This window comes from Malus sylvestris, chromosome 10 (assembly GCF_916048215.2).
Source record: "Malus sylvestris chromosome 10, drMalSylv7.2, whole genome shotgun sequence".
In the NCBI taxonomy this organism is placed as follows: Eukaryota; Viridiplantae; Streptophyta; class Magnoliopsida; order Rosales; family Rosaceae; genus Malus; species Malus sylvestris.
The window spans coordinates 2,556,344-2,579,378 of NC_062269.1; the positions used below are offsets into that span (position 1 = coordinate 2,556,344).

Here is a 23,035-nt window from a genome sequence, read left to right on the forward strand (position 1 = left end):
GTATACGGGTTTTACAGTGAGGGGTTAGCGCTTTGTTAACGAAATGATTTTCAAAAAGATTTGTTTTGCTGACCCACTCATCTTTGTTTTGCGCCCCTCCAGGTTCAATATAGCAGAGTTTTGGTGGCCTGAAGTAGACATGGCATTCGTGTCGTGTTTTCCGTGTTCGTGTCGTTTTCGTGTCATACCCGATATCTTAACGGGTCGTGTCGTGTAACACCCGTTAAAATAAACGGGTAAAATGACCCGACCCGAAATCGACCCGATAATATTAACAGGTAATATGACCCAACCCGTTACCCGTTAAGGAAAATATATTTTAAACCAATAAATAATCAAATGAAAAACATAATACTAAATAAGTATATACATTCCATATTATCACATCCAAAACATAAAAACGCAATTTTGTTTTAAGTATATTTTCGCTTACCTAAAGTCTTTAATAGTTTTTTAATTAATGTAGAAGTGTAAAAAAATATAGAAAAAAATATATAAACACTCGTAATGACAAGCTTTATAACTTTCATGAAGAGTTTAACTTCGAAATTCGCCACTATAATCATATAAATCATAGATCAAAATTTAACCATTAATTGTTGTTTACATTTATGCTTCATTGTTCTCATCAAATTTCGTTTTTTTAGATTTTCTTTTTTGAAAACATAATCTATTAGAGGGTGCAGGTAGATAAACGGTTTGGATCATTGATATTATATTTAGAGTTTTGCGGTTAGTGAAAATATTGCTTGATGTTTATAAAGTTTCTACAAATTATATGATATTGACTCATATTTTAGTTAACCGTAAATATCAAAATGTGATATCATCTTCTTACATCCGCCAGATGATCATGTTTTAAAAAAAAAAAAATTTTTAAATGAAATTCAGTAAGAAGAATAAACTGTAAATGACAATCGACAGTTAAATAAATTTAAGGTTTCACTACTACAAAATTATCTATTGCTGGTGGTCCAAAAACTTTTTTCAACGATCCAGCCGTCAAACTTATTTGTACACATTCCAAGATTGCATACGTAAAAAATCGTAAAAAACAAACTTTCAGAGATTACGTAATGGAACAAAAGTTTTCGACGGTTATAAACGAAAAATCACAATTTAACGGTTATTTTAGCTCCGATTTTGATGATCTTTTACAGATACACTCATCGACCCTATAAGAATGTAATGAATAAATTTGATCTTTAATTTAAAGTATTTACACTAGTGGATACCACAAAAACTTATTTTATACTTAATAAAAGTATAATATTAACTCTAAGTGTTTGTTTAATCTACTGTTTTGACGCAATATGCATTCTACGAAACTTTTTTCAACGATCTAACCATCAAACTTATTTGTACATATTCTGAGATCGCATACGTAAAAAATCGTAAAAAAACAAACATTCAGAGATTACGTAATGTAACAAAAAATTTCAATGGTTATAAACGAAAAATCACAATTTAACGGTTATTTTATCTTCGATTTTGATGATTTTTTACAGATAGACTCCTCGACCTATAAGAATGTAATGAATAAATTTGATCTTTAATTTAAAGTATTTATACTTAATAGAAGTATAATATTCACTCTAAGTGTTTGTTTAATCTACTGTTTTGACGCAATATGCATTATACAAAACTTTTTTCAACGATCCAACCGTCAAACTTATTGTACACATTCCGAGATCGCATACGTAAAAAATCATAACAAACAAACATTCAGAGATTACGTAACATAACAAAAGTTTTCGACGGTTATAAAAGAAAAATCACAATTTAACGGTTAATTTATCTCCGATTTTGATGATTTTTTACAGATACACTCCTCAATCCTATAAGAATGTAATGAATAAATTTGATCTTTAATTTAAAGTCTTTACACTAGTGGATACCACAAAAACTTATTTTATACTTAATAGAAGTATAATATTAACTCTAAGTGTTTGTTTAATCTACCGTTTTGACGCAATATGCATTATACGAAACTTTTTTCAACGATCCAACCGTCAAACTTATTTGTACACATTTCGAGATCGCATACGTAAAACATCATAAAAAAACAAACATTCAGAGATTACATAATGGAACAAAAGTTTTCGACGGTTATAAACGAAAAATCATAATTTAACGGTTATTTTATCTCCGATTTTGATGATTTTTTACAGATAGACTCCTCGACCTATAAGAATGTAATGAATAAATTTGATCTTTAATTTAAAGTATTTACACTAGTGGAACTTATTTTATACTTAATAGAAGTATAATATTAACTCTAAGTGTTTGTTTAATCTACTGTTTTGATGCAATATGCATTCTACAAAACGTTTTTCAATGATCTAACCGTCAAAATTATTTGTACACATTCCGAGATCGCATACGTAAAAAATCATAAAAAACAAACATTCAGAGATTACGTAATGGAACAAAAGTTTTCGACGGTTATAAACGAAAAATCACAATTTGACGGTTATTTGAGTTCCGATTTTGATGATTTTTTACAGATACACTCCTCGACCCTATAAGAATGTAATGAATAAATTTGATCTTTAATTTAAAGTATTTACACTAGTGGATACCACAAAAACGTTTTTTTATACTTAATAGAAGTATAATATTAACTCTAAGTGTTTGTTTAATCTACCGTTTTGACGCAATATGCATTCTACAAAACGTTTTTCAACGATCCAACCGTCAAACGTATTTGTACACATTTCGATATCGCATACGTAAAAAATCATAAAAAACGAACATTCAGAGATTACGTAACGGAACAAAAGTTTTCGACGGTTATAAACGAAAAATCACAATTTAACGGTTATTTGAGTTCCGATTTTGATGATTTTTTACAGATACACTCCTCAACCCTATAAGAATGTAATGAATAAATTTGATCTTTAATTTAAAGTATTTACACTAGTGGATACCACAAAAACTTTTTTTATACTTAATTAAAGTATAATATTAACTTTAAGTGTTTGTTTAATCTACTATTTTGACGCAATATGCATTCTATGAAACTTTTTTTTAACGATCCAACCATCAAACGTATTTTTACACATTTCGAGATTGCATACATAAAAAATCATAACAAATAAACATTCAGAGATTACGTAACGGAACAAAAGTTTTCGACGGTTATAAACGAAAAATCACAATTTAACGGTTATTTTAGCTCCGATTTTGATGATTTTTTACAGATACGCTCCTCAACCCTATAAGAATGTAATGAATAAATTTGATCTTTAATTTAAAGTATTTACACTAGTGGATACCACAAAAACTTATTTTATACTTAATAGAAGTATAATATTAACTCTAAGTGTTTGTTTAATCTACCGTTTTGACGCAATATGCATTATACGAAACTTTTTTCAACGATCCAACCGTCAAACTTATTTGTACACATTCCGAGATCGCATAAGTAAAAAATCATAAAAAACAAACATTCAGAGATTACATAATGGAACAAAAGTTTTCGACGGTTATAAACGAAAAATCATAATTTAACGGTTATTTTATCTCCGATTTTGATGATTTTTTACAGATAGACTCCTCGACCTACAAGAATGTAATGAATAAATTTGATCTTTAATTTAAAGTATTTACACTAGTGGAACTTATTTTATACTTAATAGAAGTATAATATTAATTCTAAGTGTTTGTTTAATCTACTGTTTTGATGCAATATGCATTCTACAAAACGTTTTTCAATGATCCAACCGTCAAAATTATTTTTACACATTCCGAGATCGCATACGTAAAAAATCATAAAAAACAAACATTCAGAGATTACGTAATGGAACAAAAGTTTTCGACGGTTATAAACGAAAAATCACAATTTAACGGTTATTTGAGTTCCGATTTTGATGATTTTTTACAGATACACTCCTCGACCCTATAAGAATGTAATGAATAAATTTGATCTTTAATTTAAAGTATTTACACTAGTGGATACCACAAAAACGTTTTTTTATACTTAATAGAAGTATAATATTAACTCTAAGTGTTTGTTTAATCTACCGTTTTGACGCAATATGCATTCTACAAAACGTTTTTCAACGATCAACCGTCAAACGTATTTGTACACATTTCGAGATCGCATACGTAAAAAATCATAAAAAACGAACATTCAGAGATTACGTAACGGAACAAAAGTTTTCGACGGTTATAAACGAAAAATCACAATTTAATGGTTATTTGAGTTCCGATTTTGATGATTTTTTACAGATACACTCCTCAACCCTATAAGAATGTAATGAATAAATTTGATCTTTAATTTAAAGTATTTACACTAGTGGATACCACAAAAACTTTTTTTATACTTAATTAAAGTATAATATTAACTTTAAGTGTTTGTTTAATCTACTATTTTGACGCAATATGCATTCTATGAAACTTTTTTTTAACGATCCAACCATCAAACGTATTTTTACACATTTCGAGATTGCATACGTAAAAAATCATAACAAATAAACATTCAGAGATTACGTAACGGAACAAAAGTTTTCGACGGTTATAAACGAAAAATCACAATTTAACGGTTATTTTAACTCCGATTTTGATGATTTTTTTACAGATACACTCCTCGACCATATAAGAATGTAATGAATACATTTGATCTTTAATTTAAAGTATTTATACTAGTGGATACCACAAAAACTTATTTTATACTTAATACAAGTATAATATTAACTCCAAGTGTTTGTTTAATCTATTGTTTTGACGCAATATGCATTCTACAAAACTTTTTTCAACGATTAAACCGTCAAACTTATTTGTACACATTCCAAGATCACATACGTAAAAAATCATAAAAAACAAACATTCAGAGATTACGTAATGGAATAAAAGTTTTCGACGATTATAAACGAAAAATCACAATTTAACGGTTATTTTAGCTCTGATTTTGATGATTTTTTACAGATACACTCCTCGACCCTATAAGAATGTAATGAATAAATTTGATCTTTAATTTAAAGTATTTACACTAGTGGATACCACAAAAACTTATTTTATACTTAATAGAAGTATAATATTAACTCTAAGTGTTTGTTTAATATACCGTTTTGACGCAATATGCATTCTACGAAACTTTTTTCAACGATCAAACCGTCAAACTTATTTGTACACATTTCGAGATCGCAAACTTAAAAAATCATAAAAAAACAAACATTTTGAGATTACGTAACGGAACAAAAGTTTTCGACGGTTATAAATGAAAAATCACAATTTAACGGTTATTTTAGCTTTGATTTTGATGATTTTGTACATATACACTCCTCGACTCTATAAGAATGTAATGAATAAATTTGATCTTTAATTTAAAGCATTTACATTTTTTTATAAATGAGTGATTGTATATATATATTTTTACATTTTTTACACTTCTACAATAATTATTATTAATTTTATTAATTTTGCCCTCAAATAAAAAACATTATTCATGAGGGCTTGAAGGATTTTAAAAATCTAAATGATAATATAAGTGACACGCCCCGACCGTAGTCAAGGAATGATGGCCGTCACGTGAACGTGACGTAGCCATGTGTGCTGTGCGGAAGCGTTATATTATAAGGAAAATACGAATAATTAAAACCAAATACGATAAGTTCTAATTTGAGTTTAAGTGTGATTACATAACCAGAGCATAAAGTCTAAGTGCAGTCAAACATAAAATGTACGTATTTAACAACACTCGACGATGATCCTACATGAGTGGTGATTTGTCAGAACTTTCAGCTGGACACCTCGAGATTCACTGATGAACGTTATCTAAAACTTGGAGGGGCGCAAAACAAAGTTGAGTGGGTCAGCAAAACGAACTTATTCAAAACTTTCTTTTTTCTTTTGAATATACTAACCCCTTGCCGTAAAACAAGTATAGTTTCCCAGAAGTAAAGTATATAATCATATACGTAATATATATCAAATCATGCAGATCAATATGAATGTATGTCATGCCAAATATCATAATTGAATGCTCAACATTTCTATGTGAATCTGAGGGGATAACATACAATCAATTCAACACTCGGCTATAAACATAATTCATACTCTATCGTCATAATCAACTCAGCCATTGGCTGCATATATAACTTATAATCAACTCATTCGTAATTATCTCATCATAATCAACTCAGCCCTTAGCTGTATATATAGCTCATAATCATCTCATCACATCATGTATATCTTGCACACATTCAATACCACCTCACGTGGTCTGCAACTCATCACTGTATATATCATAATATGCTCTAGTGCTACAATCACGTGAAGCTGTGCGATAAATCGCGAGTCACCTACAAGTCGAACCCACATAAGTGGTCTATACGACAGGCTGTACACCTACTTGGATCCAAGGCGAGCATGCGGTGTGGGAGGTGAACATACACGTGAAGGCTATGCCTCTCTCTCTAGGCGGGAGCACTTATATACGTGTGCAAGTAAATAAGCTTTCTATCACATCTCAATCATATAACTCAACATATCTCAACTATATCTCATGATCGTTATCAGGATAGTATCTCAAACGTATCACAATTATATCTTGAATCATGTCACAATTATATCTCAAACATATCTCAAATATATCTCAATCACATTTCATTTTCATACATATCTCAATCATATTTCATACAAATCTCAATCATGTTTCATGCGTATTTCAAATGTATATTATACGTATTTTTATACGTATTTCAAATGTATATTAAAATGTATCTAATACGTATGTCAATTGTATTTCAATAATATTCAAACGTATCTTAATCGTATTTCCATAGTATTTCATTCATTTTCAACATAATATGTCACATGTAACATACCTGGGCCTCCTCAGCACCATGCAACAATATGTATAATTATGGTAATGCACATATCAAAATATAATGCATATTTGACAAGTTATTTAATTCGTATTTATATTTAAAATACGTTTTCTAGGAAACACGTCAAGTATACTTATATATATACTGAAAAATAACTGCCCACTCACTGATAAGTAGCCAGTTCGTAACCCCCTCGCCTATTTTGGTTACTTTCTTCGTCCGTATAATTTTCACCTATACAAAAATAATTATAAAACATCATTTAAACTCACATACACAAACATTCGTCAATAACTTTCTCATACGTTGCTCAATTTGGGTATGTGAATATACCACGGTGATCTACACGACGTCACGAACACGTATCAATTTTTATAATAATTTTTGGGCCACTCACGCGCCCCCACGCTCCAGAGGAAGGTCGGACCTACGCGCCCTCACGCGCATCTTCTTCCTCGGCTCGCCGGACTGGTTCGCCGGTTTCTGGGCAGTTTTTCAAATTGCCATAACTTTGTCATTTCTCAATGAAATCAAGTGATTCAAAAACGAAAGTTGTAGCCCTTGAAGAGAAAAAGAGAATGGTACCTCACACAACACCTAGATCTCCGTGGTTTTGCCGGAAACTGCCTCGAAACCCTCGGAGGTCGCCGGAAACTGGGTATTTTTCAAAACGTCATAACTTCTTCAATACTGAACGAAATTGGATGAAACAAAAACGAAAGTTGTATTTCTCGAAGAGACGAAGATAATGGTACCTCGTAAGACGTCTAATTATCTGTGGTTTGGCCAGAAAACACCTCGAAAGGCACGGGTCAAACTTGAACTTGTCTATCTCTGCGTTCTTACGTCCAAACACTTCCAACGTTACACTCCGAGCATCCTTGGGACCTTCTAAGACTCACTGTGATCTTTTTTTAGCCTAAAACATAGCCATAATAAAGTTTATGAACAGTACATAAACACGGGACCTTTGAAACTAGAGCTTTTCGAAACGAAACTCACCTGAATTTGGTATCCCCGTGTTCGTGAAGTTCTCAGGATCACGATGGTGGTCTTAGATCCAACGTTCGTGCAAGTTTGATTGAGTTTTTGTGTGTGTGTTGCTTACAGTTCGAGAGGGAGAGTTAGAGAGAGAGAGACTGTCGAGGGATAGATAGAGAGAGAGTTTCAGGTTCGTGTGAGGGAATGACGATGAGTGAAGGTATTATTGAGGGAGGCAGTGGAGCACTTCACGAGTGGAGCACTTCACGGAAAGGAAATGGAAATGGAATCGGACGTGTGATCCATTCCTTAGCCTTTAATCATTCAACATATAAAATAGCCGTCCAAACCTTAAACAATTGTATAAAGATTCAGGGTATTTAACACACTGTATACATATGACACATTAAATCGGGACGGGTTATCACAACCTACCCTCCTTATAGAAATTTCGTCCCCGAAATTTACATAATCAAATACAACACTAATCATCATAAAAAAATCTTGGATACATTTCTCTCATTCGATCCTCCGTTTCCCAAGTAGCCTCTTCCACCGAGTGATTCCTCCACAAGACTTTTACCAACTGCACTGTCTTATTTCTCAGAACTTTCTCTTTCCAATCCAAGATAGTCACTGGTTCTTCATCATAAGTCAAATCCAGGTTAATCTCCAAAGATTGAATTGGAATCACATGCGATGGATCTGCAACATATTGACGAAGCATCGATACATGGAATACATTATGCACTTTAGACAGTTCTGAGGGCAATTCAAGCCTGTAAGCAACTTCACCAACTCGCTCGGTGATCTGATAAGGTCCGATGTACCTAGGGCTCAGTTTACCATTTTTCCCAAACCTTACTACTCCTTTCCACGGCGATAGCTTCAAGAATACCCAATCATTAACCTTATACACTCGATCAGTAGCATGTCTGTCTGCTAAGCTCTTCTGTCGATCCTAGGCCGCTTTCAAGTTAGACTTAATTACTTGAACATTCTGAGTAATCTCCTCCACTAACTCAGGGCCCACCAAAACTCTTTCACCGACCTCTGACCAACACAAAGGAGTACGACACGCTTTTCCATATAAAGCTTCAAACGGTGCCATCCCGATGCTGGAGTGGTAGCTGTTATTATATGCGAACTCCATTAAATCCAACTTTGCATGCCAATCCTCGTCAAATTGCATTACAGAAGATCTTAACATATCTTCCAAAGTCTGTATGGTCCTCTCAGATTGACCATCTGTCTGGGGATGATACGCCGTACTATAAAGCAATCTCGTACCAAGAGCTTCTTGAAAAGCTGTCCAGAACTTAGAAGTGAATCTAGGATCTCGATCTGAAACAATATTCACTGGAACTCCATGGTACTTCACAATCTTAGTGATAAACAGCTCAGCCAATTTAGTTAGAGAATACTTTTCTCTCACCGGAATAAAGTGCGCTGACTTAGTGAGTCGGTCAACAATCACCCAAATGCCATCATAGCCGTTCCGTGTACGAGGAAGCTTGTACACAAAATCCATAGTGATATTCTCCCATTTCCACTGTGGAACGGGAAGCGGTTGCATCAAACCGAACGGTTTCTTCCTTTCAGCTTTAACCTGCTGACAAATTGCACACCTACTAACATACTCTGCAATTTCTCTTTTCATACCGGGCCAATAGTAGAATGGCCTAATGGTATGATACATCTTAGTGCCTCCTGGATGCATTGCATATGCTGAAATATGCGCTTCATCAAGAATCTCTTTCTTCAATTCCTCATTCTTTGGCACGTACATTCGTTTATCCTGCATAAGCATGCCATCAGATTCTCGGACATTAAGATCCTTCTTCTTTCCTTGAGAAACTCCAAGGATTAAACTCTGAACTTCTTCGTTACTTCCTTGAGCTTCGAATATGCGGTCCATCAAAATAGGCCTAACTTGGAAACTAGCAAGTAAGGCTTCTTCTCGTCCTATCACCATTTCCTCTTGATCTTCCAATCCCAATTGCACTCCAGCGGACCTCAAATATGCAAGGAGAGGAATACGAGAAGCATACAAAGCATTAACTCGACCTTGGGATTTCCTACTCAAAGCATCAGCCACCACATTAGCACGACCAGGATGATACTCAATAGTGCAATCATAATCGCTGAGCAGCTCTAACCACCTTCGTTGCCTAAGATTAAGCTCCTTCTGGGTGAAAATGTACTGCAGACTCTTGTGATCCGTAAAGATCTTACACTTTTCACCATAAAGATAGTGTCTCCAAATCTTCAAGGCAAATATAATGGCTGCTAATTCCAAATCATGAGTAGGGTAATTCTTTTCATGAGTCTTTAACTGACGTGAAGCATAAGCAATCACATTCCCATGTTGCATCAAAACGCATCCCAAGCCATTCAATGAAGCATCGCTGTAAATCTCGAAATTACCATCGTCATCAGGAAGTGCCAGAACAGGTGCATGAGTGAGAAAATGCTTAAGTTGCTGAAAACTCTGCTCACACTTACTATCCCACTCAAACTTGACTTCCTTTCTAGTCAACTTGGTAAGTGGTAAAGCGATAACTGAGAAATTCTTAACAAACCGTCGATAGTAACTTACTAAGCCAAGGAAACTTCGTACCTCGGTGACTGTTCTCGGCTGTTCCCAATTTTCCACAGCTGCTATTTTCTGAGGGTCTACCAGAATACCCTGAGCTGATATGACATGTCCCAAGAATGCCACTTCATCTAACCAAAATTGGCACTTGCTAAACTTAGCATACAACCGATGTTCTCTCAACTTTTCCAACACCAGAGTAAGATGTTGAACATGATCTACTTCCGACTTGGAATACACCAGAATGTCGTCAATAAAGGCAATGACGAATCTGTCCAAGTATTGCTGGAATACTTTATTCATCAAACCCATAAAAGCCGCTGGTGCATTCGTCAGTCCAAAGGGCATCACCAGGAACTCATAATGACCGTAACGGGTTCTAAAAGCAGTTTTGTAAACATCGTCACTCTTAATCTTCAACTGGTAGTAACCCGACCTTAAGTCGATCTTCGAGAATACACAGGCACCTCGAAGTTGATCAAATAGGTCGTCGATACGCGGCAATGGATAACGGTTTTTAATCATTACCCGATTCAATTGCCGGTAATCGATGCATAACCTCAAGGTTCCGTCCTTCTTCTTTACAAACAAGACTGGAGCTCCCCAGGGTGAAGTACTAGGTTGAATGAAACCTTTATCCACCAATTTTTGTAATTGAATCTTCAATTCTCTTAACTCGGTAGGAGCCATACGATAAGGAGTTAAGGAAATAGGGTTTGTACCCGGAAGCAAGTCAATAGTGAACTCGACGTCTCTATCAGGCGGCAATCCAGGTAAATCTTCCAGGAATACGTCAGGGAAATGCCTGACTACTCCCACTTCTTCCAAATTACTAGGAGTGACATCATCTACTATCACATGCGCCAAGTACCCTTGACAACCTTTCGATAGTAATCTTTCAGCTCTCACGGCTGAAATGACTTCATACCTCAGTCCACTAGGCTCACCTACGAATGTAACTTTAGGTAATCCAGGACGATGGAAAGTCACTGTTTTCCAGTAACAATCAATTTGGGCACGATTGAAATGCAACCAATCCGTGCCTAATATTACATCGAAGTCCACAATATCTAACGGAACAAGATTAGCTGGCATGACTTCATTCTCAACTATCACTGGACAATCTGGATATACACAAGTTACGTAACATCTTTCCCCTCTAGGCATAGCAAACTCTAACTCAAACCCTAAAGGCGTCGATCTAGGTTGAGTCAATTGAGCAAATGTATGAGAAATTACTGAATGCGTAGCACCACAATCAATCAACACTTTAGCACGATAACCAAGAATAGTTAACGTACCCATGATTAAGTCAGGATTATTTTGGGCATCCTGCAAAGAAATGTTGTGGATTCGTCCTTGTGCTTGTTGTCTTCCTCCTCGGCCTCTGCCAGCATGAACACCTCTGCCCTGTGAACCACGTCCTTGACCGGACTGAATGGGTTGCCTAGACGGTCCAGCACTGCTAGCAACCATATCTGACTGTTGTGGTTGTCTACCTGGCTGCCACTGCGATCCACCAGCTGAGAACTGCTGACCAAAGTTATTCTGCTGATAAGGCATATAACCTTCTAAAGATTGACCAAAACGATTCTGCTGGTAAGAGTCCTGAGGGTACTGATACTGCCCTGAATGATAAGTAACTGAATCTCCTTGAAGATGATAAGCGCTACCACGACCCATCTGAGTGAAACCACTAGGTCCGGAAAATTGTTGTGTCGGAGCTGGCTGTGGCACAAAAGGTTGTAGAGCTCTCTGCTGGCTTTGAGGACAATACTTAGCTATATGTCCCATCTGACCACAATTAAAACACCCACTCTTTCCTTGACGACATCCTCCAAAATGTCGATTATTGCACTTTCGGCAAAGAGGAACGCTGGAATCTCCAGAACCACTAAAATTCCTCTGTCCCTGAAACTTAGAGCCTCCAGAGAATCTACCTCCTTGCCGCTGATTTGAGAAGCTGAGACCTCCGCTAGAAGAACTCGAGCCCATACCACTTCTTTTGAAACTTTGTGCTTTCTTAGGTCCTTGAGAAAACTGGCTTTTACCCTTATCATTTTGCCTTTGATTCTTATCTCCTTCTTCTTCTTCACTGTCAGTGGGTAAATTTTCTGAATCCTCAACGTTCAACAGAACCTCATAAAATTCATGATAAGTGGTACATTTTGCAATAGCAACCATAGAACGCCACTTCTTTTTAGTACCCCTCTTGAAACGTCTGAGCATCTCAACAGGATTAGCAGCAATATCAGAATCATATTGAGACAAATCGGTAAATTTCCGATAGTACTCATTAACAGACAGTTTCCTTTGCCTCAAACTGACGAATTCTTGCTTCTTTTGGTCAAGATATGCTGGAGGAACAAACCTTTTATAGAACGAATCCTTAAAATTCTTCCAGTCTGCTACTTCTTCAGGCAACCATCCACGAGATTCCTGTTCCCACCAAGATGCAGCTTCTTTACTTAAAAACCAAGCCGTAGTCTCAACCCACCTTTCAGCAGGAAGATTGCCTTGACTTTGCATAACCCGAAAAGTCTTCTCTACATGCTCAAGCCAACGCTCGGACCCTTCATGTCCTTCATCACCCCGAAAAGTAGGTAATTTCAGGTTATACACTGACTCTAGAGGAGTCTTTAGAGGAGGGCGAAGTGAAGCTTGAATGGCATTGGCTATGGCTTCCCCTAAATGAGAGAGATCGGGAAAACCAGACTCAGAAGGAGTACGTGGATCTCTACGAGGCGGCATAGTTCTGACAGAAGACACCAGAAAGAATTAGGGAAGTTCACAAAATATGCAGGACTGCAACCTAAAGCTCTGATACCAAACTGACACTCCCCGACCGTAGTCAAGGAATGCTGGCTGTCACGTGAACGTGACGTAGCCATGTGTGCTGTGCGGAAGCGTTATATTATAAGGAAAATACGAATAAATTAAAACCAAATACGATAAGTTCTAATTTGAGTTTAAGTGTGATTACATAACCAGAGCATAAAGTCTAAGTGCAGTCAAACATAAAATGTACGTATTTAACAACACTCGACGATGATCCTACATGAGTGGTGATTTGTCAGAACTTTCAGCTGGACACCTCGAGATTCACTGATGAACGTTATCTAAAACCTGGAGGGGCGCAAAACAAAGTTGAGTGGGTCAGCAAAACGAACTTATTCAAAACTTTCTTTTCTCTTTTGAATATACTAACCCCTCGCTGTAAAACAAGTATAGTTTCCCAGAAGTAAAGTATATAATCATATACGTAATATATATCAAATCATGCAGATCAATATGAATGTATGTCATGCCAAATATCATAATTGAATGCTCAACATTTCTATGTGAATCTGAGGGGATAACATACAATCAATTCAACACTCGGCTATAAACATAATTCATACTCTATCGTCATAATCAACTCAGCCATTGGCTGCATATATAACTTATAATCAACTCATTTGTAATTATCTCATCATAATCAACTCAACCCTTAGCTGTATATATAGCTCATAATCATCTCATCACATCATGTATATCTTGCACACATTCAATACCACCTCACGTGGTCTGCAACTCATCACTGTATATATCATAATATGCTCTAGTGCTACAATCACGTGAAGCTGTGCGATAAATCGCGGGTCACCTACAAGTCGAACCCACATAAGTGGTCTATACGACAGGCTGTACACCTACTTGGATCCAAGGCGAGCATGCGGTGTGGGAGGTGAACATACACGTGAAGGCTATGCCTCTCTCTCTAGGCGGGAGCACTTATATACGTGTGCAAGTAAATGAGCTTTCTATCACATCTCAATCATATAACTCAACATATCTCAACTATATCTCATGATCGTTATCAGGATAGTATCTCAAACGTATCACAATTATATCTCGAATCATGTCACAATTATATCTCAAACATATCTCAAATATATCTCAATCACATTTCATTTTCATACATATCTCAATCATATTTCATACAAATCTCAATCATGTTTCATGCGTATTTCAAATGTATATTATACGTATTTTTATACGTATTTCAAATGTATATTAAAATGTATCTAATACGTATGTCAATTGTATTTCAATAATATTCAAACGTATCTTAATCGTATTTCCATAGTATTTCATTCATTTTCAACATAATATGTCACATGTAACGTACCTGGGCCTCCTCAGCACCATGCAACAATATGTATAATTATGGTAATGCACATATCAAAATATAATGCATATTTGACAAGTTATTTAATTCGTATTTATATTTAAAATACGTTTTCTAGGAAACACGTCAAGTATACTTATATATATACTGAAAAATAACTGCCCACTCACTGATAAGTAGCCGGTTCGTAACCCCCTCGCCTATTTTGGTTACGTTCTTCGTCCGTATAATTTTCACCTATACAAAAATAATTATAAAACATCATTTAAACGCACATACACAAACATTCGTCAATAACTTTCTCATACGTTGCTCAATTTGGGTATGTGAATATACCACGGTGATCTACACGACGTCACGAACACGTATCAATTTTTAGAATAATTTTTGGGCCACTCACGCGCCCCCACGCTCCAGAGGAAGGTCGGACCTACGCGCCCCCACGCGCATCTTCTTCCTCGGCTCGCCGGACTGGTTCGCCGGTTTCTGGGCAGTTTTTCAAATTGCCATAACTTTGTCATTTCTCAACGAAATCAAGTGATTCAAAAACGAAAGTTGTAGCCCTTGAAGCGAAAAAGAGAATGGTACCTCACACAACACCTAGATCTCCGTGGTTTTGCCGGAAACTGCCTCGAAACCCTCGGAGGTCGCCGGAAACTGGGTATTTTTCAAAACGTCATAACTTCTTCAATACTCAACGAAATTGGATGAAACAAAAACGAAAGTTGTAGTTATCTAAGAGACGAAGATAATGGTACCTTGCACGACGTCTAATTCTCTGTGGTGTGGCCAGAAAACACCTCGAAAGGCACGGGTCAAACTTGAACTTGTCTATCTCTGCGTTCTTACGTCCAAACACTTCCAACGTTACACTCCGAGCATCCTTGGGACCTTCTAAGACTCACTGTGATCTTTGTTTAGCCTAAAACATAGCCATAATAAAGTTTATGAACAGTACATAAACACGGGACCTTTGAAACTAGAGATTTTCGAAACGAAACTCACCTGAATTTGGTATCCCCGTGTTCGTGAAGTTCTCAGGATCACGATGGTGGTCTTAGATCCAACGTTCGTGCAAGTTTGATTGAGTTTTTGTGTGTGTGTTGCTTACAGTTCGAGAGGGAGAGTTAGAGAGAGAGAGACTGTCGAGGGATAGATAGAGAGAGAGTTTCAGGTTCGTGTGAGGGAATGACGATGAGTGAAGGTATTATTGAGGGAGGCAGTGGAGCACTTCACGAGTGGAGCACTTCACGGAAAGGAAATGGAAATGGAATCGGACGTGTGATCCATTCCTTAGCCTTTAATCATTCAACATATAAAATAGCCGTCCAAACCTTAAACAATTGTATAAAGATTCAGGGTATTTAACACACTGTATACATATGACACGTTAAATCGGGACGGGTTATCACAATAAGTGTAACAATTATCTATTTGTAGAGGAATAATGATAAATCACGCGTGTTTATATATTCTTTCACATTTTTCATACTTTTATGTATGTCTTCTTAGTTCTTGCATATACAAATACTATATTAGTATGTTATGTAAAATTTAGTAAAATTTATGTACAAGAATATGTTATGTAAAATTTATCCTAGTAATGATAATAAGGAACTCTCATAATAAAAATAAATAATGACTAAAACTTTTTTTGTTTTATAATTTATATAGAACAATAATACAAAATTATATATTTAATATAGAATATATTGTATATATTAATATGACTATTGTGTTTTATAATAAATCTTTTAGTAATTAAATTTTAAAATTATTAAAATATTTTTTTTCTTAACGGGTCGAAACGGGTTACCCACGTGTTACCCGCGTGTATACCTGTTAAGAACCCGTTATTAACAGGTTCTTAACGGGTCACCCGATAGTGACCCGATAAGTTATCGTGTTGACCCGAAACCCGTTATTTTCGTGTCGTGTCAAAAACTGCCAAGTCTAGCCTGAAGGATTTCAACGGTGTTCTGACAGAAGTATTTAAAAGTAGGATTCACCTTCGGGGATTTCTTTTTAGCAATTATATTTTTTTTAAAGCTTCCGAACTGTGTAAATGGTTACGTCACTCTCACATGACGGCCAGCATGCCCTCCTCCGGGACGGGGTATGTCAAACCTGGTTGTGAGGTTTCTATAAAAAAAACAGCAAAATTTATATTCATATAATTACTAAATTGCCTATATTTTTTAATTGGGTACAATTTTGGTGAGGAGGTTAAAATAATAATTTCATGAAATTTTGATTGACAATAGCTTCTGTTCATTCAAACTATCCAAAAAACATAATGATTTCACTTACGTGTATGAAAAAATTATGATGGAATAATTTCTCTTAATAAGTGCATATTTTTTATCTTATGTAAATATTTTGATATAAAATTACTATTTACCCTTCTTATGTAAATATTGTGTATAAAAAATGAGGGCAAAATAGAAAAAAAGGGAAAATGTTCAAAAGATACAAAATTACTATTTTACCCTCTTCATGTCAACATTGTGTATTAAAAAATGAGGGCAAAATTGGAAGAAAAGGGAGCAAAAAATTGACAAAATTAGTTTGCTTGCAAAAGTCAAAATTTGTCGGCAAAAGCTCTTTCCCGACAAAAAAATTCATCGGCCATTTCGTTGCGCAAAGCATCTCGCATAAAACTCCAGTCGACAAAATTTAACATTTCGTTTGCTATGAAGTGGTTCTTTCCCGACAAAACATATTTTATAACCATTCTTAAACCCTGAGAAAAAATTCCGCCAGAAAGGGATTTTTAAGCCCACAAAATGTACCTTTTAGCCAACATGATGTGTTCATCGACAAAGATATTTTGTTGACAGTCTTTCCCTACCGAGAAAACTAGCTTTGTCGGGTGAGAATTTTAATTTAAAAAAAAAAAATAACAGAAGCTTGAACACACATTTTTTTTTAAATAATGCTTCTTTGATTAGTAATATGTACATGTACAGTGGTTATACAAAAGTACATATTATACAATAATCCTATCCTACTCTCATTCTTTAGTATCGGTCTAGCAATAGCATTGTATAATAATATCCTGCAAAAATAATATAAATGGTAATTATTATGTATGACCAAGGTATAAAATATCGATGATATCGAAAATATCGGTAATCTAAAAACACGAAAATTTCGATAGAAATATCGGGATATTATTGATATCGATACAAATTGAATAAAAACTGCGAAAATTGTTATTTAGTCAATTATCTATTAGTTTATCACAAAAGATTGGAAGGAAATGCATTGCATAATAAATATAACTCATTTAAGTTGATTATATAGCGGGCATGCAAACATTGTGAATGTAGAAAATATGTAGTAATTAATGAAAGAAGTTTAAACACATCATAATCATTTATATATAATGAATTAGTACAATATTTTACACTTTATACCTTGTATGGTAAGATACATGAGTGACTTAGCAATGTCTAAAATATCCATGATATCGAAAATATCGGTAATCCAAAAAAATATCGGTAGTCTAAAAATACGAAAATTGCGATGAAAATATCGGGATATTATGAATATTTTAGACCATGTGTATGACAACATATGTCGACAGTTTGTAACTTGTTGGGGAATCAAATTACTTGAACAATGCTCCTTGCTGATCTCTAGCATTCGATATACTACTCATCCATGTATTTAGAATAAACACAAGGCAGAGAAAAACAAAATATACAACATATTCTCAGCACAGTCAAACTTACCTGCAGAAAGCTCCTTGCTAAGTGTGTTCTGCACAACAGAGGGACAAAATATACAATATATGCAGTATTTGTACCTCTCACAGAAGTCATGAACAAATTCAAAGATAAAGAAAAACCACACAATTTACAAGAGGAAAGAAAATAAAGGGATAAAGAAAGGAAGAAAGGAATACCTCTGTGGGAGGACTCTTATTTGCTTCAGGGGCCTACAATATTCATCATACACACACTGATTATGTAGTCATTGGAAACCAAAACAAATGTCGAACATAAGGTGAAAAACAGAAAGAATAACCTCAGCTCATCATACCAATTGAGATAGAACTCCCAGATGCCCAAGTATGACTGAAAAATGCCAATCCAAACATGATGCCTTCCAGCTCATCAAACTATCAAAACCCCCAAATAGTACCAGAACTGCCCGATACACACTGATTTGTCAGTATACATACCATGTTTCTTTGAGCTTCAGTCTTTGCAACACCAAAACCCCCAAATAGTACCAGAATTTTGCAATGTGCAGGGAATATACAAAAAAAAAAAAAAAAAAAAAAAAAACGACCCTAAAACACAATATAGTCCTATCTATCTAAAACAAAATCAGAACCCAAACAACAATCAAAATCCGTAAAATTAATTTATCCAACCCCAAAATCTAATAATTTTAACAAATATTATAGCATCAATTGAAAGAGAGATTGAGAAGATACCTAGAGATTGCAGAGAGAGATGAAGGGAAGAGGGTTTCCTCTGATAGGGGTTCCGTGAAAGCATATATTGACCATAAAAGAAAAGGAAAAAACCCCAAATTACATATTAAGCAAATATAGATAGATCGAACCTTGAAAATTGAAATTTCAAACAAGAGAAAGGTTATAAACTTACAACGATCTGAGTGTTGGTCGCTGGATTTGGATTTGGGTTTCTGATAAGAGAGAGAATCATACGAGGACCCGATAGAGGAACTGCATCGGCAACAGATAGCAACTGATATGGTGGAGAATAATAGCTGCTAGGATGTTCAATCCAAGAAGAGCAACTGAGAAGGGAGATAGCGATGAGATCCAAAACTAGGGTGCGGCAAGATTTTTATCCTTCATCGTTGGGGTGCGATAGCCGATAACCTCTAAATACGAAAAGTTTTCTTTTTTTTTCGTTTTTCGCGGTATCGCGCCTTGTTTTTAATACACGGTGCCGACGATTTTCTTGACATTTATGCTTCGTCGGGTAAACTTATTTTTTGCGACATTTTATTTGTCAGCTTAAACCTATTAGTTTATAGCTGACAATTCGGATATTTTGTCGGGGTTGTACCGACTAAATTTTGCTTCGTCGGCTCAGAATTTGTTGGTAAAATGACATTTTTTTAGTAGGATCCTAAGGTAAGGTCCTTATTGACGATGAATGTGGTGATAGAGATGATAAAAATTATAGCCACACCATTCTAAATTTCAATTTTGTTCTATACATCTCACACCTTAATTTACTTAACCTATTAGTGTTCATATTACGAGAAAAGTTCATCCTACACCTGAAGATTTATCTTCTTATGTTTATAATACTGATATGTAATTTGACGTGAGTGTAAACAATTAATTCAATAACTAATTTATTACCATATTTGTTTTAAAGGTACATAGAGTGTACAGTACAACTTAACAAAGATACAATGTTGTACTTTCATCGACGTAAAAAACCCAACATACGCAAGCAAATTAAAGAAGGGCCACCAGGTTTTCATTTACTTTATTTATAATCACCCTTGTTGAGATGCATATACACCTCGACTTCAAGCAAACGAACATGCAGTTAAGGTGCTGGTACGATGATGGGACGTGAAATGTGCGACCCAACCTCCCATAGCTCCAAAATCCCATGAATAAAGTCATAGTAACCACCCCTGAGTGCTAGGTTTTTGTCCGAGAGTGCCTTTTGAACGTAAGGGTAACTTTGTAGGTTTACCAGTGACAAATTTACTGCTTCCTGCATCATTCAAGAAGATGTTAAGTGAGATTTAATGTCATAACTATGGAAGCGCACGCACGCACCTCAGCTAGTCACTGACAATTATTTCATTTGCAAAAAGTGAATCAAGCGTAAATGACCTTTCAAATATTTCATCAATCCAAGATCGAATATCTTACCCTTGCACAATCCTCACATTGTTCATCAATATCGGCGTCCCCTTCCTTTGCTATAACCTTTGCCTTGGCGGGTAAACCGATTTTGACCCATTCGTCTATGAAGTCACTGCATATTCCAATGACATGGTTAATGGATTCAAAATTATATAACATTAGCAAGTTCTAATGATCTCAGTTCATTGCTTAAATGACTACGGTGGGTTTTTTGCTATACTCTTCGACCATCCTAAAAATGCTAACAAATATAACAGGTCTTATATTGCATCCTAGTAAACGATTATGATTAATTATTTTCCATAAGCCTCTTTGTGTGTAAAAAGACTTACAAGGGAATAGAGTTATCCTCAGGGTGAGTCATAAGCCTCTTTATCCCAGCACAATGACTGTGTCCGATTACCAAAATATTTGTTACCTGTTCAATTTTCTTCTTGTTAGCATTCGATTCATAAATATTTTAGTAACACGTGATCAAGAGAAAAGAACTAAGAGTTATTAATTTAACAAATTAAAAGACTTGGAATGTTCACCCCGAGTACTGTAATAGCATATTCTATGACTGCTCCAACTCCTGCATATTTCAGCTGTAAAGATATAAAAATAAATAAAAATTATTTTTCGTAGTCGGATGCATCACTATTATGTGATAAGTTATCAAAATGAAGTTCAATATTATTTTGGACACGAAAATGACACACTTGCTCACGTATAGTTTCTAATATAGGTGTGCGTTACTATTATATAATGTAGATAGTAATAAACCTGATTGAATGCAGGAACCATGTTCGCAATGTTGCGAACCATGAAGGCCTCCCCAGGTTGGAAACTAAGGATATGTGAGGGGCTCACTCGGGAGTCCGAGCATGCAAATACCAGAAACTGCATTGGAAATTAGCAACAAAAAGATTAAACATTTCTTGGTCTACTTATTTTAAGATGTTACAGCCAAATAGTACCTTGGGGTTTTGTCCTTTGGCAAGCTCGTTGTAGTAATCTGGGTATTTTCTGTAAGATCAGAAAGAAAATTAATTAAAAAGGAAAAAAATGTACAACAAATTATTTGAGTTTGGCTCTCCCGCAAATTATGAGTTTTAAATTTCCAAAAATTGGTCTAAGGCATACATTGCTTGCATAAACTCAATTATACATCCTTAAACATGGTTTTTAAAATTTAGAAGACATTATGCTTTCGAATCTATTAGATATATATCAAATATGTACAACAGTTAATTATTTTCATAAAATAATAAAGAAAATAGTCAAGTTACTCGAATTTGTTGATCCTGAAGTTGATGAAGCCATCTACAATCCTTTGAACTGGGTCAAAATGATCATCCGGTCTTTGCAGTTCAGCCGTTAACTTCTCAATTTTGGCAGCAACCACATTGTCCAGCTCTTCCTTCTCACTGCAACCATACCAACCAAGATTATCATTAATTTCATCATCCCATGATATTTTCATAAGGTGGATGGTTAGACCAAAGATCATCCATGAAGTCAACAAGTAGCTAGGCAAACCTAAGGAGATTTTTCAGGCGTTGAATAGCTAATTGGCTTGCCATTTTGTCTACTTTCGTTCCTGCAAATTCAAAAATCACGACCTTATTAGTTTACATGGAAATGTATTATACGTGTTTCTCCTTAATCTCGAGGGCACCAAAAAAAAAAACTGTAAATAAGAAAATGAGAGAGTGCCAAACTGCCAACCGGTGGAAAAGATGTTGTGTTTGGCTCATACATTTGCGAGTAATTATGAGTCAAGTGTTAACAACAATGAAGTGACTTGTATTTGTTTTCGGTGGAAATATCACATGATGTGAGTTGCATGAAAGTTGCAGACAAAATAAAAACAAAAGTTTGGTGGACATCATCATGAGTAAAAACATAATGATGATGCTTGCTTTTGCTTTAACGATGATGTTTGTCTTTTACTTTAATGATGATGCATGACATAATGATGATGGCTTGGCTTTAATGATGATGCATTTGCATTATATTGAGAGTGTTTGCCGAGGGAGTGTGAGGGTATCATAGAGCATCCAAAGGGGGAGAGCATTCGGCTCTCCCATGGGAAAACATGGGCATGGGTGAGAGAAAATCAAGAGAGCTAGAGTGAAAAGTATTCTAGTGAAAGAACTCTTGGGGTAGAGTGAGGCTCTTGGAAAAATTCTATGAGTGGGTGTACAAGGGATTTGGGATTGGGTTATGTCGATTTAACTCATGTGTACTTGTACTGTTATTCTCATAGTGAAGAGCAATATCTCTCCGGGGACGTAGGCAGGATTTTTGCCGAACCTCATAAATTTTTCGGTGTCTTTATTTCTTGTAATTTTATTCTGTTCAACTGAGTGTGATTTTAGGTGTGGTTGTAATCTGAATCTCGTTTCCGCACTAATGAACGGACCAAGGCACGACAAAAGAAACCAATTTTTTTTTTCTTCCAAAAATTAACCCCGAACAAAAACCAAAACAAAACAAGACTAGGCCAACCATTTTTTTCCGTCTTCGCAGTTCGCACCCATATTTATTTCTGTTTTTTTTTATCGTCTTTTAATTTATTCAACTGAAAGGCCAAA

The 23,035-nt window shown here is 35.3% G+C and overlaps 2 protein-coding genes across 5 annotated transcripts; both read right to left on the reverse strand.

Moving 5' to 3' along the window:
* Positions 1-17,445: 17,445 nt before the first annotated feature.
* LOC126586715 (uncharacterized) lies at positions 17,446-19,517 on the reverse strand. 4 transcript variants are annotated; one of them, XM_050251654.1, is made up of 6 exons: positions 19,204-19,517; positions 19,029-19,068; positions 18,629-18,735; positions 18,492-18,524; positions 18,319-18,346; positions 17,446-17,639 (listed from the first exon to the last, which is right to left on the reverse strand). In XM_050251654.1, the coding sequence occupies exons 1-6, from the start codon at positions 19,261-19,263 to the stop codon at positions 17,602-17,604; spliced, it is 306 nt and encodes a 101-aa protein (XP_050107611.1). In that variant the 5' UTR covers positions 19,264-19,517; the 3' UTR covers positions 17,446-17,601. The 4 variants fall into 4 exon arrangements, with proteins under 4 accessions (XP_050107611.1, XP_050107614.1, XP_050107610.1 ...); XM_050251657.1 differs by lacking the exon at positions 18,319-18,346; XM_050251653.1 differs by lacking the exon at positions 17,446-17,639 and having other exon boundaries at positions 17,733-18,346.
* A 393-nt stretch (positions 19,518-19,910) lies between these two features.
* LOC126586710 (carbonic anhydrase 2-like) lies at positions 19,911-22,142 on the reverse strand. The gene is made up of 8 exons (XM_050251645.1): positions 21,978-22,142; positions 21,728-21,865; positions 21,416-21,464; positions 21,222-21,338; positions 20,990-21,043; positions 20,789-20,874; positions 20,463-20,568; positions 19,911-20,301 (listed from the first exon to the last, which is right to left on the reverse strand). Exons 1-8 carry the CDS (start codon positions 22,019-22,021, stop codon positions 20,128-20,130), a joined length of 768 nt encoding a protein of 255 aa, XP_050107602.1. The 5' UTR covers positions 22,022-22,142; the 3' UTR covers positions 19,911-20,127.
* Between the last annotated feature and the right edge of the window lie 893 nt (positions 22,143-23,035).

Bases quoted from the DNA above. Each gene is read 5' to 3' on its own strand.
- LOC126586710 (XM_050251645.1), bottom strand. From the start codon at position 22,021: ATGGCAAGCCAATTAGCTATTCAACGCCTGAAAAATCTCCTTAG. The intron at 21,339-21,415 runs GTACTATTTGGC...TTTCCAATGCAG, and splicing joins CCAAAGGACAAAACCCCAAG to TTTCTGGTATTTGCATGCTC. The intron at 20,569-20,788 runs GTAAGTCTTTTT...TGGAATATGCAG, and splicing joins GAGGATAACTCTATTCCCTT to TGACTTCATAGACGAATGGG.
- LOC126586715 (XM_050251653.1), bottom strand. From the start codon at position 19,263: ATGATTCTCTCTCTTATCAGAAACCCAAATCCAAATCCAGCGACCAAC. The intron at 18,525-18,628 runs GTATGATGAGCT...TGAATATTGTAG, and splicing joins TGGGAGTTCTATCTCAATTG to GCCCCTGAAGCAAATAAGAG. The intron at 18,347-18,491 runs GTATTCCTTTCT...TCTGTTGTGCAG, and splicing joins ATAAGAGTCCTCCCACAGAG to AACACACTTAGCAAGGAGCT.